Below are 19,298 nucleotides of genomic sequence, written 5' to 3' on the forward strand. Positions count from 1 at the left end.
CCCCGCTTCCGCCACCGCCGCCGGAGCCTGATTAGGTTGGACTCGTCCGTGGCGGTGTTTTTGTGTGTCCTTTTGTTCTTAGGGCTTGTTGAGCTGTGCCTTCAGCATTAACCCTACTGGTACCTCGCTGTGTACATGTGTGACTTTGAGTGTCTCTCTCTCTCTCTCTCTGCGTGCGTGCGTGCGTGCGTGCGTGCGTGAACTATGTTGGATGTTTGGCTCGGGCGGTTTTGCTTTATCTATAAAGCGGGGCGAAAGCCTTTTTCGGTAATGTTTTAAAAAATTCCAGAAAAAATTTATGAATGTTCATAAGGAATGTGATTATAACTCCTAAAAATTTCGGATCCAAATTCGAGATGCACATTGAGAAACAAAAAGGCGAAATCCATATGTAAATAGTATCAATGTTGCTTGTCTTTTTTTACACTATTCATGTTGGATTTCATATTTTTGCTTCTCAATGTGTGTTTCGAGTTTGGACCCGGATTTATTTGAAACATTTAAAAAAATTGAATTTAAAGCACCGGGAATACCCTAAACTTGGGAGCACGTGATACTTTTCCAATGATAGAGAGGAGAAGGGGCAACAAGGTTGGTTGAGTTGAACGTGGGGAGACAAAGTGAGATGAGTTGCCCGTAGTAGCGTGGTCTGGCTGAATGAGGCGAGCCCTGCTGGTGTAAGTAGGGGCCGGGAGCGGAGCTCATCATAGTGATTACTAGATCGGCAGCGCGCCTTGGCGCGAGGGTGCCGGTCCCAACAATCTGGCCAAGCAAGTAATGCTCAAGTAGGAAGCCAGGCTTAGCGTACGTATTCAAACAGGATAACAAACAAACATTCACATGTAATAGGAGCAAGACATCATCGATGGATACCAAGACAATTGTACAACACATCTCCATAGCGGCCAGAACGATAGTAAACACAATTAAAGGATGCAAATGTTCATACATGGTAAATTGAAGGATGCAATGTCCATCCATGCAATGTTCGTACAAGGATGGATAGACGCGCCGTCGTGTTCACAAAAGAAGAGGGAGATCACACGGTTGTTTACATGGTACATCACAAGAGCTGGTGGCTTCATATATCACCGGGTACTTGCCAGAGTTAGAATAGGTGCAAAGCCATGGCCGTGGTGTGAAGAAAGCAATTGGTGCAAACACCTCATGCTCTTGTGCCTGAGACGCCAAACAATTAGATAGGTATAATATATTTGAAAACAGAATGTGCCAGGCATGCAAGCTCAAAAATAAGAATCCAGCCACCCACACCCAACACAAACTCGCATGTCCTCTTCGTAGCCGTTGCACTGTGTCATGTGAGGCACGACGAGTTTTCAATTACTATAAAAGTGTAGTTCAGTCCTAAATACTCCCAAAGAATCCCGAGCGATTAAACCAAATGGAACAAAACTGCTAAACCGAGTAAACTACTTTGTTGAGTAAATTAGTCAACACTCGGCAACCATATAACCGAGACAATTAGTTCATACAATATGCCATTTGCTCTTTCTACAATAATGTACCAGGCAGTTTTAGCATCAAAATTTTTGTGCGAAGAACAATGAATGTATATGTGCTGCTAATTAACCTGTAAAATCATAGTTAGTGTTGCTGCATAAATTCATATAAGAACATCCACACAAACATCTTATGCAGACTATACTGACACAAGCAAAATACACCGACAATGAGAAGCTAAGCCAACAGCAGAATGTAGTCGCCAAATTCAACAATAAGATTTTGAGTTCTGAATGTAAGATAACACAGATACATCTTGGGTTGAGGGTATTTGAACAGAACAACCGAAGACAAATCATTATTCATAAAATACAATTGACAGAGTCTGAATTGCATTATGAACTGTACGAGTACAAATTAATTTACCTCTGAATATAATCAAAAGTGGCAGAAGCTATCTAGTTGGCCATTTTTCAAAACAGACCAACACAGATTTACAACCCGTGAGAGTGATTTAACTACTTGCCACAAAAATCTCATATCAGAACATCCATCCAAATATATTATGTAGAGTATACCGACAGAAGGAAAATGCACTAACCATCAGGGTGGCATTGACCAAAATGTATATGATTGTTGAAAATCTCACAATAAGCTTGTGATTTCAGAATGTAAGATTTACATAGGCACGTCCTGGGCTCAGGGTATTTGACAAATAACCTTATAGATATCATCGCCGATATAATCCAATTAACGCATTCTGAATTGCAAGATGAAATTCACAACTACAGATTTAATATACCCATGAATTGAACCAAAAGTTGCAAAATCCATCCAGTTGGTCATTTTTCAAACCATGTCAAACCAGATGTACACTCGCATCCATCCAAACATATTAGAGCATCCATCCAAACATATTATGCGGAGTATATTGACAGAAGCAAAATATACTGACAATCAGAGGCATGGCCATCAAAAGTATACTGACAGAAGCAAAAAATATGCCAAGGGTTATCTTTGTCATGCAAGGCTTCTAAGATTGTGATGTCTAACTTAAAAGGAAACATCAGGGCACAAAGAGAAAAATCAGCATGGTTCACCACTAACAATACAAGATTGCGCCTGCAGTTCGTAGAAATAGAGAATTCGCACCTCAGAAGATCTTCACATAAATCTGGGTGATCCTTCAGCTCGACAACTGGAACAGAAGCATACTTCGCACCCAGCTTATTGCAAACAGAGTCTAGCTATATATCTATAAGAATAGTCGAATACAACATCATTAGCTTGAACAAATATCCTTTAAGCAGTGCCTCAGTATGTTATCAGTCCATAAACACACAGGAAAATTTAGTCTACTCACATAATCCAAAGGCGCAAAGATTCAGAATTTCAACTCTCATTATCTGCATGCTTTTGTAACCCATCCCAAAAACTGAAAGAAAACCAAAGCCTACCAAAAAAAGGAAATAGAAAAAGGCATCAGTGTAGGGATGCACTATTCTGTCCTCGCTTAAACCATGTATTATAAATGTCTGGGATCCCATGCCATAACCACACAATGATTAGACCAAACATCGGTCATCGTGTAATAAAAGAAATGAAATGCTAAATCAGATTTAGACTATCGCCACATTTATCAATCTGACATCTTGACCTACACATGAATTAGGATTTTCTCTGTAAAATATAGTGTAATTTTTTAAACAGGTACAACACAACCACCAGCTAAATCTACATGAGTTGGTTGATTAATACATTAAATCAGTACTGCCCAGTAGATTTATGTGCAATTGGGCAAGCTTCATGGAAATATTCACTTAATACATCCTCTAAACTTTTTTGTACTTCTCCTCGACATCATCAAACATCTTAGCATTTCCTCTTGTCCATCTAACAAATTACCAGACACCCATGACTGGTACATCACTACCATATGTCTGAAGACATCAAAGACGGCTAAAATTTCACACCAAATGGGCACAGATCAATGAATGAATGAATTGCACAGAAAAAATCATAGTAGATGGCAGTGGAGACGGGATGGCTCACCAGGGAACTAACAGGTCCAAGCACCACGAAGAAGCCTCAATAGCCCATGCCTGAATCAGCAACAACGAGCAGAGGAAGGGCACATCCTTCTTGAAGGGGAGAGGGGTGAAGCAAGGCCTCACTTGCCTCGGATCTGGACAGATTAATTAGTCGTCCCTTCCGTTGGGGTCGAAGAGAGGCGATGGCGTGCCTGGGTGGTCGTCGAAGAAGCGCCGACAAGCATTGGGGTGCTGAAACAGAGCCCAGCCGGTCGTCGCGCACGACGCAGTGGACGGGGCATGGCTTCTCCTTCCTCTCGTCTCCTTCGCATCATCCCTCTCTCTATCTGGTCTCCTTCACATCATCCCTCTCTCTATCTGCTGCGGGTACAGGAAGATCTGGCAGCGAGAGTGGATGTAAGAACGGGAACTGGAAGAGAGAGAGAGAGAAAGAGAGAGAGAGAGACCTGGACGGAGTGGATAGATGGGGGCGGGGAGGCGCCAGCTCCTTCCGTTGCGGGTTCGTCGTCGTCGCCGGGGAGCACGGCGGCGAGCACCAGCGCGGCCTGCTCGGCGGGGATCTGCAGCCCCTCCGCGAGCACAGCGCCTCCGCCTGCTACTGCTGCTCCCCGCCGAGGAAGAGCAAGTCGGCGAGGGCCGCGCGTAGGGGAAAGGTTTGGCGAGGAGCTGGCGCACGCGGGAGAAGACCTTGGCCGGGCGGCGCGCGGTGATGCCGGCCGCCTCCTCGTCGTGTCCGCGGCCTGCGCTGGCGGCGGCGGCGGCGGTAGAGAAGGGGAGAGGGGCGCGGCGGGGAGAATGGGCTAGGGTTCCTACCCAATCGGGGGCCCTCCCCACTCTTACGCCAAATTCAACCACCCACACGACGCACGGACACACGCACGCAAATTTCCACAAATGCCCTCGGCGGGGTGGCGAAATTACTGGCGGTGGCATGATATTTTGACAGCAAAACACATACACGAGACGCTTCTCCAGGCACAGCCGCTGACAAACGCGGCCCACACGCGAGCGACCCCACACGTCAGCGAGACCGGAACGAGTACGTGAAGTGAGAGAGACCGGGAGGGGGCGGTAACTATTCATTGCTACAGGCGCGCGGCTCGATCCGACGGCCAGAATCATTCACCCCATCGATCCAACGCCCAGAATCGTATCAGGAGAACGAATCGGACGGCCAGAATCCACTAAACTCTGAGGAGGCGCGGGAAGCCTCCGATCCCTTATTTCTCGATGGACGATTGAGTGAATTACTCAATTACCCTTGCAAAAATAAAAATATGAAAAATAAAATTTCTAAAGTGCTTACTGAATCAATGGTTGGATGTAAACTATAATACACCTTCTGTCCAGTAGTAGTAAAATGTGTCGTAAAATCATAGGAGATTCAGTGGTTGAACCAGTACCTACACCAACTATCACAGACTGTCGCAGGCAATGCCTTTTGCGAATCCTACACAAATTACTTTCGAGCTGGAGCTGTTTGCACCGAAAACTCTAACCAGGGTCTGATGGTTTCCCAAGGCGGCGTGGTTCGGTTCATGTTCGGTAATCTATATCGTTTCTTGTTCGGTGTGGCGGCTCCCGTTTTCATGCTCGGCTTCGGGTTAGTGCGTTTTCACAGTCCGCATGATAGTTTTTTTTTTATCTTTTGACGTGCTTGTATGGGGGTTTTCCCACACTTTGTATGGGTTCGGTTGCTTGGGTTATATATAAAGCAGAGCGAAATCATGTTTCGAGAGAGAGACAAACTATAACCATTTCAAGGAGGAATAAACTATAACCACGACGTGTTCACCGGTACTCTAAAGACTGAAGTCGAAAAGATCTTGAATCTGCATCATTCGTGCACAGGCCGGGCCGTGGTCCGTGCGAGCTACCACTACGCCACACGATCGCACAACGCACAGTTATCCTGTGAAGTGGGAAAACGGGGCGTGTATATTACATGCATGGATTCCCTATACATGCGTGTACATGCGAGATGCATGGAGCGACCAACACCTCGCGGTTTCCTCTCCAGGAAGAAGGCATGCACATGTACATGAACCATAACCAACTCAACGTACACCTATGTACAACGCTGCGCACCGCGCGAGCGGCGGCGAGAGGTTGGTTAGTCGTAGTCGTAGTCGTAGGGCGGGGGAGGAGTGGTTAGTTGGTGTTCAGAAGTCTATGATGGGCTCGCCGACGGTGAGGTTCCGCTCCACCGTCCAAGGGAGGTTGAAGAGCTTGGCCGTGATGAACTTGAAGATCTTGTTCACGTTGATGTTGTGCGTCGCGCTCGAGAAGAAGAGGGTCGCCTTCATCGCTCTTGCGTATGCTCTGGCCTGCCATGTCAACAAACGGCATCTTCAAATTCATAGACCACCAACGCAACGCAGGTCTCAATTCATAGATACATCTTCACTGCACTAGGTACAATACAGACATTCCACTCCAAAGGGAAAGAAAGGTACAGACACTCTGAAAGAGATGCACCTAAAATTTATGCATGATGAACAGATGAAGCTCCTATAGAGTATCTCTTATGCAGTATATGCATGCATCCATGGAACTTTTGTTCTTTTCTTTTTGACATGATTTGATGAAACCTCTTTCCTTTATTAGATGCAACTGTCTTTTCCGTCTTTATCAGGTTAAGTAACAAGTGACCATCAATCTACATTTCTGAATCTGAAAGATGAGCATAGTTTCGACCTGTGGCTGGTGGGACAAGACATGGGAAAACATATCTTCTCCGTTTTTCTATCTTGTTATTGGCAAACACTCATCGCCACAGATCTGTTCGGTCAGTCCTACCTGACGATTAGTCGGAGTGTCTGACCAACAGGCCCCACTGGCTTAAATGGGCAGTAATAAGCATTCATATATTGTGGAGTACTCTGTCTCAGATTAGATCAGTCTTAATTAGTCTAATCCCCTGTGCTCTATTAGATCAGGTTTCGGTGTGGGCTATTGTCGCTGTCACACGAGTTCTCCAAGAATGGCATATTTGTGGCTGTACTAAAACTAAAAACTCTGTGGCCTCTGACTAGGCAAAGCAAAACTAGTAAATCTAGCACCAGCAATCGGTTCAAAAGAAAAAGAAACCGGTGGGCATGAAAAGACCCGTCCGAGATTAAAATTTCTGGCCCCTGTTAAGCTGCACTGCTTCAGATGAAACACACATGTGCAGCCCAACTCGTCCTACCGTCAGAACCAAGGTATGGTCTCATCTTTCTATGCTAATACTAACTGCATTGGAGGTGCTGAAGGTCCGCCACCCAAGACCGTCCGAAACAAAGACAAAAGTGAACAATGGTTTGATCGCACGAAAACTATTGTGGCATTGCAGTACCTGATCGACAATGGTCCATTGCATCTCAAGAGGAAGCTGAGCGAAGTCGTCAAACTTCGTTCCTATTAGGATTGGAATAGCCGTCTGCCACAAGGAAAAAAAAAGTAATGTACGTTCAGCTATTACAACATCAAGAACCCTTAACAATATCCATCATTCAGCTAAAGCATTGATGGATTACAAATTCATATGAAGAAAGAACTCAAAAGAGAACAACACCAACCTTATTCCATTTCCTGGCCCTCTCGTACCAATCGGTAACACTGCAGCAACCAAATGGAAAAACCAGCAATCATAAGCACCTAGGGACGGGACGGGAGAAACCCAATGGACTCAGAGTTAGTTCTCTGAGCCTGCAAATGCAAATGCTGTGAAACTGAGGTGGATGCTGCTAGTACTAACTTATTAAGCGTGCACCGGCTGGTGAGATCGAACATGAACAGGATCGCCACGGCGTCCTTGCACGCGATCGGGACGTGGTCGGCGGACTGGCTGTCTCCTGCATCCATCCATTCCACAACAAAGAGGGTTCAGGGAACCAACGCAATCGCAATTTGGTGCCTGCATCTGCATCTGCATCTGCAGTGCAGCCACATAAATAGTGAGTGAGTACCTGCCACGTCCCAGATGTTGAAGGCGAGCCTGGCGCCCCGAACAGCCAGAGTCTTGTCCATCAGATTCAGGCCTGTCATCTGCAAGCCCCCGTTCTGCTCCTCCCCATCCCCAACATACTTAACCTGCACAGGTCGATGAGATACAGTTACCTGAATGGACATGCAGTTCTGAATCTCAAATCTACAGAGGTGAATTTGTGATGCATTTCAAGGCTTGTCTCCGTAGAGCATTCATTCTAGGAGAATGAAATGTTTCTGTAGGTTGTACTGAGAAATAGATTCTGGCAATTGCTTCTTGATTTGACTAGCTAGGCTTTAATGAGAAAAGAAAAGGAGCACGGACAGCACACATAACCATGATAGTACCAAAACAAAGAATCAATGGAGATTATTACACTAGCAGGTCGACAGAAACAAGGAAGAAGAAGAAGAGCGTTGATTACCATGAAGCTGGTCTTGCCGATCTGGCAATCCCCGAGCAGGCTGACCTTGAGGCCGACCACGTCCTCGACATCCGCCGCGTCGTCGTCGGCGTCGGCGTGGGCGGCAGCGCCCGCGCAGGCGTCGTCATCCATGGGGACGGGGGTCAGCACGTCCGGTCCGTGCGGCGGGCCGAGCCGGCGGTACCGGGCGCCACCGCCCCCGCCGCAGGAGGAGCAGGCGAGAAGCTGGTCCCAGACGAGGCGCACGGCCCTGGTGGCGACGGCGAGGCGGAGCAAGCGCGCCCACCGGTGATCGTGGCGCAGCGCGGCCGGCCTGCGCCGGCGACCCCGGGCACATAGCTGCGTGACGGCCACGTTCATGGCAGCTGTGGTCGTCATGGCGCCGCGGCGCCCATGCACACCAAGGCCGCCCCCGGTGCGGTGCGGTGCGGCGTAGCAGGCCGGAGGAGGGATAAATTACACACGCAGAGAGAGGCCGGAGGGAAGCACGATGCTGGGATTAAAACTTGAGAATCGGAGGCTAAACAAAGGGCTCGCGCTATAAAAAGGAAGGTCTGTTGCTTTTGACGTGGTGTCGTCGTCCCTGCTGCGCCTGCCAGCCTCCTCCTGCTCACGGCAGAGGCGCCAGCGCCATGGATGGGATGATAGATGGCACGCACGAACCAAGGCTTATTTGGGCGCGTGCTCAAGAGGAGAGTCAGGACTCGGGTAAACTCTAGTCGTGCATGGGCCGGGATAATTGGCGCGCGCGCGCGCGGGCGGGCGACGGGGAAGTGATAATGCGGAAGGAGGGACTCGTGCGTGCGTGCGCGTGTGCGTTGGGGGGCGGACGACGACGTGCCGTGGTGGATGTCATGTACTGGTACTGGCGGTAACGACCGGAGGGTGCGAGGTGGTGGTTGTTGACCCGTTAGCGCCACGGTCACAAGTGGCAGTCTCCGGCCCGGAATTATTCTGGATGACGTTTCAGCCCGCGCTGGTGGAGTCCAAAACGCCGGCTGCCTGGCCAGGGCATCCTTTGCAGCCGTTGCTACTGCCTACTACTAGTCCGTTATCCACCGTTCCATTGGCACCGAAAGTTGTTCCCACACAACGACCGATTAAAGCCATCATGGGTTTCTGCTGTGGTGGATTCGAATTATCTCCTTCTGCTTTAAGCTTTTCTTCTCATTTCCCCCCAAAAATAGACTATAATAATCAGCAAAATTACTACTATATCGGCTCGTAAATTTATATAGTATGTTCTAAATATTGACGCGGAGTCAGAATCCATCTTTAAACATTACCTTTTTGCAGCCGTGTGTTAATAGAAAATTGTAAAATGAAAAACTCATTTCATGATAAATCGTCGATTGTCAACATTTGGTGCAGTCGGTGAAAAATATTACTTACTCCCCGAGTTCATGAACACGTGACTTCTAAATATGGACATGGTTTCCAACGTGTGTTCTGATCAGTACTTTTTGTTGACGCGTGCTATCAAATACTCCTTTGTGCATTCTGATCAGTAGTATCAAATTTAAGTTATAAAACGGATTCATTGCAAATCTAATCTAATGATATTATCTCACTATATCAATCTAAATACTTGGTATTTGTTAGTAGTCAAACTTGTGTAAAGGTTTCATTGCATGTTTTCTAGGATATCATCCATTTACCAGTTCGCAGAAAAAAAAAAGTGAATACTTGAAATCACATTCGACGATCCTAGTGTCAACCAGGTTCAAACAAAAATTTCAGTCCAAAATACTCAAAAGGTGAACCCACATGTCCTACTCACATTGTTGTACCGAGGTGTGCAGTGTAGAGGTTGGTTTAACTAAGGCGAAGAACTAGAGATCCCTAGCTAGATCATATTACACCGCCAAGATTTGTTTTTTTTTCTAAAGTTCACGCGGGACGAAAAGCCGACCTGAACATTTTCATTAGCCGGTCCTGCGGTAAAACAACAACAATGATGAGTTCACAAGTAATGACCCACAAATATAGGAGATCAATTGTAGTTCTTTCGGTAAGTAAGAGTGTCGAACCCAACGAGGAGCAAAAGGAATTGATAAGCAATTTTTAGCAAGGTATTCTCTACGAGTGCTGCAAGTAGTAGTAACTGATAGTTTGATAGCAAGATAATAACAATAGTAACAAAGGTGCAGCAACCTGGCTCAATCTTTTTTGTAGCAAAGGACAAAACGAAAGTATTTCTTATAGTGATCAAAATGTTCTCGACAACACATGTGAATATTGGCTAGTTAACTTTCATCATGTTTTAGTTGATTCGGGTTCACTACTTTGATTATTTAATATGTGGGTGGACCCGTGCTAGGGCGATGTTCTTACTTGAACAAACAACCCACTTATGATTACCCTCTCTTGCAAGTATCCGCAACTACGAAAAAAGAATTAAGATAAATCTAACCATAGCATGAAACATATGGATCCAAATCAGCCCCTTACGAAATAACACATAAACTAGGTTTAAACTTCTGTTACTCTCGCAACCCATCATCTACTTATTACTCTCCAATGCCTTCCCCTGAGACCAAAATGGTGAAGTGTCATGTAGTCGATATTCACATGACACCACTAGAGGAAGAACAACATAAACATCATCAGAATATTGAAGGATACCAACTTCACATGATTACTTATAACAAAACTTCTCTCATGTCCTCGAGAACAAACAGAACTACCCACAAATCATGTTCATGTTCAAGATCAGAAGAGTATAATATATGATTTAAGGATCTAAACATATGATCTTCCACCAAATAAACCAACTAGCATCAAGTACAAGATGTAATCAACACTACTAGCAACCCACGGGTACCAATCTGAGGTTTGGAGACAAATATTGAATACAAGAGATAAACTAGGGTTTGAGATGAGATGGTGCTAGTGAAGATGTTGATGGAGATGTTCCTCTCATGATAAGAGGATCGTTGGTGATGACGATGGCTTCTATTTCCCCCTCCCGGGGGGAACAACCCACTTATGGTTACTCTCTCTTGCAAGTATCTGCAACTACGAAAAAAGAATTAAGATAAATCTAACCATAGCATGAAACATATGGATCCAAATCAGCCCCTTATGGAATAACACATAAACTAGGTTTAAACTTCTGTTACTCTCGCAACCCATCATCTACTTATTACTCTCCAATGCCTTCCCCTGAGACCAAAATGGTGAAGTGTCATGTAGTCGATGTTCACATGACACCACTAGAGGAAGAACAACATAAACATCATCAGAATATTGAAGGATACCAACTTCACATGATTACTTATAACAAAACTCCTCTCATGTCCCCGAGAACAAACAGAACTACCCACAAATCATGTTCATGTTCAAGATCAGAAGAGTATAATATATGATTTAAGGATCTAAACATATGATCTTCCACCAAATAAACCAACTAGCATCAAGTACAAGATGTAATCAACACTACTAGCAACCCACGGGTACCAATCTGAGGTTTGGAGACAAATATTGAATACAAGAGATAAACTAGGATTTGAGATGAGATGGTGCTAGTGAAGATGTTGATGGAGATGGTCCTCTCATGATAAGAGGATCGTTGGTGATGACGATGGCTTCTACTTTCCCCTCCCGGAGGGAAGTCCCCTCCGGAGAGCAAAAGTGCTCCTGCCCAGGTTTCGCCTCGATACAGCGGTGTTTCATCCTGAAAGTTTTATTCTATTTCTTTTCTAGGGCAAATGGTTTCATATAGGATAAGGAGGGCCATAGAGGCCTGCTGGTGGGCCCACAAGCTCACATGGCGTGCCCCGGGGGGCGCCACCTGAGCTTGTGGCTCACTGGTGGGCCCCCTCATGGTATTTATTATTTCAATTTTTTTATTAATTCCAAAATAAATCTTCATAAATTTTCTAGTCATTTGGAGCTTCGTAGAATAGCTATATCTGTTGTAGCTCCTTTCAGGTCTAGAATTTCAGCTGCCGGCAAGTTCCTTCTTCATGTAAATCTTACATGGTAAGAGAGATAGGGCATTAGAATTGCATCACATAGTGAAATATTTATCTACAACATTATAAATAACAGTAGAAAAACATGATGCAAAATGGACATATCAACAAGCCCCTAGCTAAGAGAGGTGGGGTAACGGATTACAGGCTAACAAGATGAAGAAAATACGACAAGACGAGGAAGTGTTGAACCTAGGATTGTAGAATTGTTTTGCAAATGGATCGCGGGCATCTCCAGTGACACAACATGGCATCAGCGGTAATGTTGTGGGCTACCCAACACGGGCATGCAATCATCCTGAGAAACCACTATGATGTTCTTGTTTGAGCGTTCCCCATATTTTTCGTGTTCACAAACCACTCCAGCATCGCCTGTAGCAAAGATGTGATAAAAGAGTGGTTTGCAAAACTTTATGGATGTAAGATCTTAGGAACCGTAAAGCTACAAGCTCCTAATTAATGGTAATTTATATGATTTTGGACTTTCTTGGAAAATGAACATAGCTATTCCGAAGCTTGTACGAGCAGGATTTGTTGATGCTAATCGAATAGAAGAGAACTATTCTATGTTGTTCGATACCTAGGAAACACCACCTATATGTTTGCTCCTACATGTTGTGATTACAAGAAAAATGGGCACTCTGGCTAATATATGTTGTAATGGCGGCAAAAATGAGCACTTTGACAAATAAGTGTTGCCCATCACAAATGAACCCAAAATGCTGCCATGGTAAAAAAAAGACCCTTTTGGCTCAAAAATGTTGCCATGGTACATGAAATAAGCCCTTGGTGATATGGTGATATAGAAGATATTTTTGCTATGTTTAATGTGCTGAGATTTTTGCTCTCAGCTAATGACAAATTCTCCAATCAAATATTCAACAGTTCCGCCTCCTCCTTCCTATGTTGCTATATGTAATGTTATGTATTGCAATTCGGCATTTTGACTGGATGAATGAATGTGATACATCAAATCAAATACTATGTATTGTATAGTTTCTATGTTGATATGCCAATATAATGTGCAAACACTGCCATGTAGCAGAACACTGCCAGGAAAGCGTTATTATTTTTTGACTCACGGGAGGTTACCTCGGTTTGTGGCAATACTAGCCCACCATTGGTGTTTATGTTGCCACAAATGAGCCATTTGGCTCATAGATGCTGCCATGACAGCAAAAATGAGCCCTTCTCTCAAAAATGTTGGCATGGCAACAAAATGAGCATTTGGCTCTTTTTTTGTTATGGCAGAAAAATGAGCCCTTTATATGCTTGATGAATGTGAGAATGTTTCCTATGTAACGGAACATGAAGGGCTAATTATTTTCATTTGATTGGCATCAACAAATGTTGTCCACGCATATTCAATTATTTTGTTCTCAAGTCTCAACATCATATAAGTTATCACTAGGAGGTTTTATTTTGAGTGTTCCCAAATTTTTGGTGTTCACAAACCAGCCTGGTATCACCTGAAGCAAACACGTGATACGACAATGGTTTGTGAACCTTTATGGATGAAAGATCTTAGGAATCATCAAGCTACAAACTCCTAATTAATGGTAATGCATATGATTTTGGACTTTCTGAGAATATGAACAGAACAATATGCAAGTTTGGATGAGCGACCTTTGTTGATGCCAATCGAATAGAAGAGAATTATTCTTTGTTATTTGATACCTTGGAAACACGAGATATATGTTTGCTCATAAATGTTGTCATGATAGCAATAGGCACTTCGGCTAATAAATGTTGCCATGGCAGCAATGCTTCGGCTAATGAATGTTGCCATGGCAGCACAAAATAACCCAAAATGCTGCCATGATGTAAAAAATCAGCACTTTGGTCAATAGAAGCTGCCATGGCAATACAAATGAACCCAAAGTCTTGCCATGGCAGAAAAAAAAAACGACCTTTGACTAAAAAATGTTTTCATGATAGCTAAAATGAGCCCTTGGTGATGTGGTGGTATAAAAGTCGTTTTTGTGTTGTTATATGTTTGATAAGTATGTTGATATTGACGCTCCTTACCAGTGACATATTCGCCTGCCGCATCTTCGGCAGTCCAGCCTCAACATCCGTTGTTGTTTGAGTTTCGCTGTTGGCTTACGTCCTTTTAACTAGTTCGACGTGTTTTCATTAGTCCTTCAAGCAAGTGAGACAGTCGCAGTAGGTCTTTTTAGCCTTTAAGTAGTAGTCATGTTCGAAAGATAGTTATCATAGTGAAGTGAGTTATTACGGTTTTTCTAGTTTCTTGAAGGCCAGGCAGTCGGCCAAGGAAGGAAGTTATGGTGTGGAAGTCTTCTAGTCTGTCTTCCCCTTCAAGCTCTCGAGTACACTAGGGGAGAGGTATCATGTTATATACTGTATGTAATTTTAGTTTTTTGGATGCATGTATGAATGTGATACATCAATTTATCTGTGTAATGCATAGTTTCAATATTGATATATCAATGTAATGTACAAATGTTGTCGTGACAAAAAAATTGACTTGAGGAGGTTACCAGCGGCAGACGGCAACACTGGCCACCATTGGTATGCAGGTTAGTAGTTATGGGTGCGCTTCTCCGCCCGCCACTTGTATATAGCATGACAACGGCGGGTTGGGAAATGCGTAGTGTGCTAGTGGCATGTGGGGAAACGCGCCTGCCACTGGTAATGCCACCGGTAGCTCATTTGTATTCGCCACTAGTAGTTGTCGCAATAGTGTCAAGAAGTATCAGGTTCAAAATCTTGTTGATGCAGTAGTATTACAATATATTGCTCATCTTTTTCATCAGCTTGGACTTTTAAAGACTACTAGTAGTATATCTTTCGAATAATGCCTTTGGAGCACGAGCACATTGAGCCATTTTTTAAGTTAAGAAAATCGATTTTTATGTCCTGAAAAAAATCCAAAAACTTGTGTACACGCAGGGATAGTAATGTACTATAATTGTGCAAATTTTCATCAATATCCATGCTTGCATGCGAGACCACAAAAAAGGCTAATACATGCCAAAAAAACAGGTTTGTGTTTTTTTTGTTGATTTTCAGGACGGATTTTGTCCTTTTTGTTAACGTACAATACAATGTATTATTGAAGAAAATTTAACAAGTAGTTAGACAACATGCATGCACATTCATGTAAAAAAAAGTCAAAAAGTTGAAACTTTTAAGCAACCTTTTTTTAGGGGTTTAAAAAATCGTGCTCCAATGCACCTGTGCTCCAAAAGTCTACCTTATAGTGTATATTCAATACTTGCGAGATTTCCAAACTGTTTAGAAAAAAATACAAGTTTTTTTGTTGTTGGGTCGAAGATTGCTAACCAGACATACTGCCCGGTGAGTTACTTATAAGATTTTATTGGTCGGTGCAACGATGTGAATATAATTGGACGGTGCAGGTCCAGGTTGAGTGGTTGGTGTATCTTCGATTTGCATTGAGGAGTTATTAAAGTTGTAGATTGCATATGTTTGTACAATCTCCGGGGGAAAAACTGTGTACATACTTTTGTATATTGGTGGAAAAATAAGTTGACAGTAAGGGACATATGCTTTTTCATTGTCTTATTATTTTGATTCAAAGAGGTTGTAGCGGGAAAAAAAATCTGATGGATGTAAGTCACCATAGACGCTTTCGTAATCAACGAGAACGTCTGCTTTCACTAAACGTACACCGCCGAAGTGACTGCAATAAATTCAGAAAATCGCATCCACCGACACTAAGTCTTTTTTTTCTCGAATATGCACGAGTGTGCATATCATATATTAAAGAAGAAATACACTCCACCGAAGTTTACAAGTACATCAAGACAGGCTACTCCTCACTACTCTCCCACCTCGCTACCATACCGAAGAAGGGGTTTACATTCTCTTTCAGTAAACCGGCCTACGACCACACCATGCCCTCTAACCTTACTCTACGTAGTAACTGCTCGATCGACGGTCGTGCTCCCTCAAAGACGATGGCATTCATGTGCTTCCGCAGCTCCAAAACTGTTAACACGAAGATGGTATATAGATCCTTCCGCTTCATGTTGTTGGGTCCTTGCTTGCCGCACACTCATGAAGCAAGGGAGTCGTGCGAGGATGGCGTCCACTCCGGCCTACCCAACGCCTCACAAATCGCCGCCCGCACCGTCCTGGCAAACACGCATGTGAGTAGCAGATAGTTAATAGCTTCCTCCTCCTGATCACAAAAGGAGCACGCGTCCTGATGCGGTAGCCCTCTCCGCGCTAGACGATCTGAAGTCCAACATCTATCCTGAAGAGCCAGCCAAGTAAATAATCTGCATTGCGAGGGGCCCCGTGACTTTCAGGTGAGGTCCGCCGTGGGGATTACTTCCCTACCTCAAAATCTGGCTGCATATGCCGATCGTACCGAGAACTGTCCATTAGCCTCCCAAGAGCATGCAATTTCACCTGGCATATTCTCAGTTGGCTCCCAAGTGACAACCCTTTGCCAAAGCGAGAAGAACTCCTGTGGTGCATCCGTTCCCAGGTTGGGACCAATATCCATCGCCCAGGACCCATCCTCGGTAGCCTGGCCGACCAGTCTAGATGATCTGATACGCGGCGAAATACGCCAAGTCTAGAACTTAAATCTTGATGGGATAGGTATCACAAAGAGCCGAACCATGTGAGCAACACTCAGTTCAGAAGTTCTCATAGTTTTATCATTTCCCTTTCAGAAAACATAAGAGGATTGCACAGTTCGATTTCTTTGCCGCGAACAAAAACAATTCAGTTTCCTTAGTGGATCCCAGACAAACTCGGCCGATGAATCTTGCACTGCGTGCATTTTAGCCTTTTATGGGCATCCGATACTCACGGGCACTGGGGTGCTGTGTGCGATGCTTGTCGTCCCACCCATCCATGTGCTGAATTAGTTTAGGTTAGGTGATTAGATCTGCAGCTCATGAGGCCATTAAAAGATGCAGCCTGACAGAGCTCTGGACGGCCGGCTAACTGTACAGCTGTCACGCCGAGACAAAAGGTAACATAGAGGAAGAAAGAAAAACTAACTAGTCCAGCAGGTGAGTCTTGTACCTCGGTCACGGCTTCCAAGACGCGAGATGTTGTTCTGGATCTGATCTGAATCTGTAGACGGCCGGTGGCTGCTGCTTGCCATAGAGCGGTAGGAGTATTACACAAACACGTGAATTCCATTTAGTTTTCAGCATTTTTCCAGGTGTCGTTGTAGTAAGACTGTAGGAGAGACGGGTCGCCTTCGCTGTTGCAACTTGCAACACGATAGCCGAACAAAACAGAGACAGGGGACGACGAGTCTGAATCCACCACCGCCGCGGAGCACACGTGACGGACGCGGCTGCTAATCACCGCTCTTTTGTTGTTTGCTGCTGCCTGCGAGTGCGAGAGATGCAAGTGGAGTAGTAGTACGTGGCACGACGCGCAGCGCAGCGCAGGACGCCTCTCGTCCAGTTGCACGACGCTGGCCGTCGTCATGCATCGGGACGACGACTTTGAAGCAACTTGTTAGACAGACGTTGGGAGCGTACCGTTTCGGCGCGTCGCGCGTGTGCGTCCTTGACCTTCGGAAGCGGCGGGATCGCTCCTTTTCTTTTGGTGAGAGCTCGGAGATGGTTCTAGGCGAACGCATGCTTTGCTTTGATTACCGAGGGATGACGGACGTGACCACGAGTGAGGGCGGACGAGCAACTAGCTCCGAGGCCAACTTCAGCTCACGATTCCAAACAAACGTCCGTTTGATCTGGATTCTGTCCGTTTGAGATGTGCAATGGGGTTATGTCCGGAAAGAAAATCTTATACGACCTGGTCGTACGGACCATCTCGGGAGACCCCATCGATCCACTGACACGTGGCTTCGCAAATCTCAAAGCAGCCAACGAACGCATGACGATGTGTTCTTTGGCTGCTTTGAGATTTGCGACGCCACGTGTCAGCGGATCGACGGGGTCTCCCGGACGCCACGTGTCCAGGCCTTTTCTGAGATATGACGGTCGTGCACCCAACACGCGGACGTAATCTTTGGCCGCATCCTGCCCACCTCCTTTTTCAAACGCAAAAATTCAAATAACCACAGCCTATAGATCATGTCAGTGGCCCTATTTCACGCCAGCAACACGGCCAGCCTACACGACCTCATTGACAACACAATCAGCGGTCGGCAACACAACCAGCCTCCAAAATGAAAAGGTTTGTCGCCGGCAACACAGTCAACGGCCAGCAACACAGCCAGCCTCCAAAATGAATAGGTTTGTCGCCGGCACACACCCAGTGGCTGGCACCCATGCCAGCCTCCAAAAAGAACGGCCACGGCCGAACAGACCACCTAGTTCAGACCGTCGGCGTCGAACATCTCCTTCTGTCGGGCCTCGAACCTGCTCCTCGTCTTCTCACTCATCTTGCTCAAGTCGATGCTCATGATCGCTAGCGTCACCTCCTTTGCTTTAGTTGCGGCATTGGCGGCCTCGATGTCGAGCTGCCTCCACCGGGACGCCTCCTCCATGTCGATCTTACTCTTCTTGGCCGCCTCCTCCATCTCAAGCTTCTTCGTTTGAAGCTCCAGGTATTGCTTCATTTGCTCCTCCTTGCCTTGTCACTTGTTCTCGTCCCTCGCTTCCTTTTGAGACATCATGTCGTGCAAAGTCTCATGCAAGGCAAAGGATGTCGCATCACGCTTGTCGTCCATCTTGGAGTTGGTCTTGTGTCACGCCCAATATGCGACCCTATCCTAAGGGAACTCGAAGGTCCCACCAAGGATAGAAGCGCATATTGGAGATGCTTTTGCAAAGGTGGATATCATTACATCATACCATTACATAATAGTTGGGGATACATACAAGAGGCATACAATGCCACATGAATATAACAACATCATACATAAGAGCAACATCCGACTACGGATGAAACACAAACAGGAACTCAAACGACATCCCCCTGCTAGCCCAGGCTGCCGGCCTGGAACCTATCCCCTGATCAAAGAAGAAGCAAAAGAAGAACTCCAAAACAAGTAAACATCGCTCTCGCGTCATGATCATCGCATTATCTGTACCTACAACTGTTGTTGTAGTAATTTGTGAGCCACGAGGACTCAGCAATCCCATTACCATGGGTATCAAGACTGGCAAAGCTTAAAGGGGTATGGAAAGGATAAGTGGTGAGGTTGCAGCAGCGACTAAGCATGATATGATGGCTAACTTACGAATACAAGAATAAGATGAGAAACTACGCAAACGGTCGCAAACTAGTAATGATCAAGAAGTGATCCTGAACTACTTACGTTCAAACATAACACCATCGTGTTCTCTTCTTGACCCACTCAAAAAGAGACCATCACGGTCACACACGTGGTTGGGTATTTTAATTCGAGTCTGGTGTCAAGTTCTCTACAACCGAATATTAACAAATTCCCATCTGCCACATTGAAAGGATCGATATAGTTGACTAGCGGG

General features: G+C 45.2%; 1 protein-coding gene and 1 long non-coding RNA gene across 6 annotated transcripts; both read right to left on the reverse strand.

The window, feature by feature from the left end:
• Positions 1–704: 704 nt before the first annotated feature.
• Positions 705–4,360, reverse strand: LOC119363458. 5 transcript variants are annotated; one of them, XR_005173986.1, is made up of 5 exons: positions 3,959–4,353; positions 3,514–3,890; positions 2,825–2,914; positions 2,614–2,716; positions 869–1,179 (listed from the first exon to the last, which is right to left on the reverse strand). It is a non-coding gene; the product is annotated as an uncharacterized LOC119363458 (long non-coding RNA). The 5 variants fall into 5 exon arrangements; XR_005173984.1 differs by lacking the exon at positions 2,825–2,914 and adding an exon at positions 705–762 and having other exon boundaries at positions 950–2,716; positions 3,959–4,360; XR_005173985.1 differs by lacking the exon at positions 2,825–2,914 and having other exon boundaries at positions 3,959–4,350.
• Positions 4,361–5,315: 955 nt separating this feature from the next.
• LOC119363459 (septum-promoting GTP-binding protein 1-like) lies at positions 5,316–8,723 on the reverse strand. The gene is made up of 6 exons (XM_037628818.1): positions 7,907–8,723; positions 7,463–7,586; positions 7,252–7,348; positions 7,073–7,112; positions 6,850–6,933; positions 5,316–5,839 (listed from the first exon to the last, which is right to left on the reverse strand). The coding sequence occupies exons 1-6, from the start codon at positions 8,282–8,284 to the stop codon at positions 5,675–5,677; spliced, it is 888 nt and encodes a 295-aa protein (XP_037484715.1). The 5' UTR covers positions 8,285–8,723; the 3' UTR covers positions 5,316–5,674.
• Positions 8,724–19,298: the final 10,575 nt, after the last annotated feature.

Source organism: Triticum dicoccoides, chromosome 2B, assembly GCF_002162155.2.
Source record: "Triticum dicoccoides isolate Atlit2015 ecotype Zavitan chromosome 2B, WEW_v2.0, whole genome shotgun sequence".
NCBI lineage: Eukaryota > Viridiplantae > Streptophyta > Magnoliopsida > Poales > Poaceae > Triticum > Triticum dicoccoides.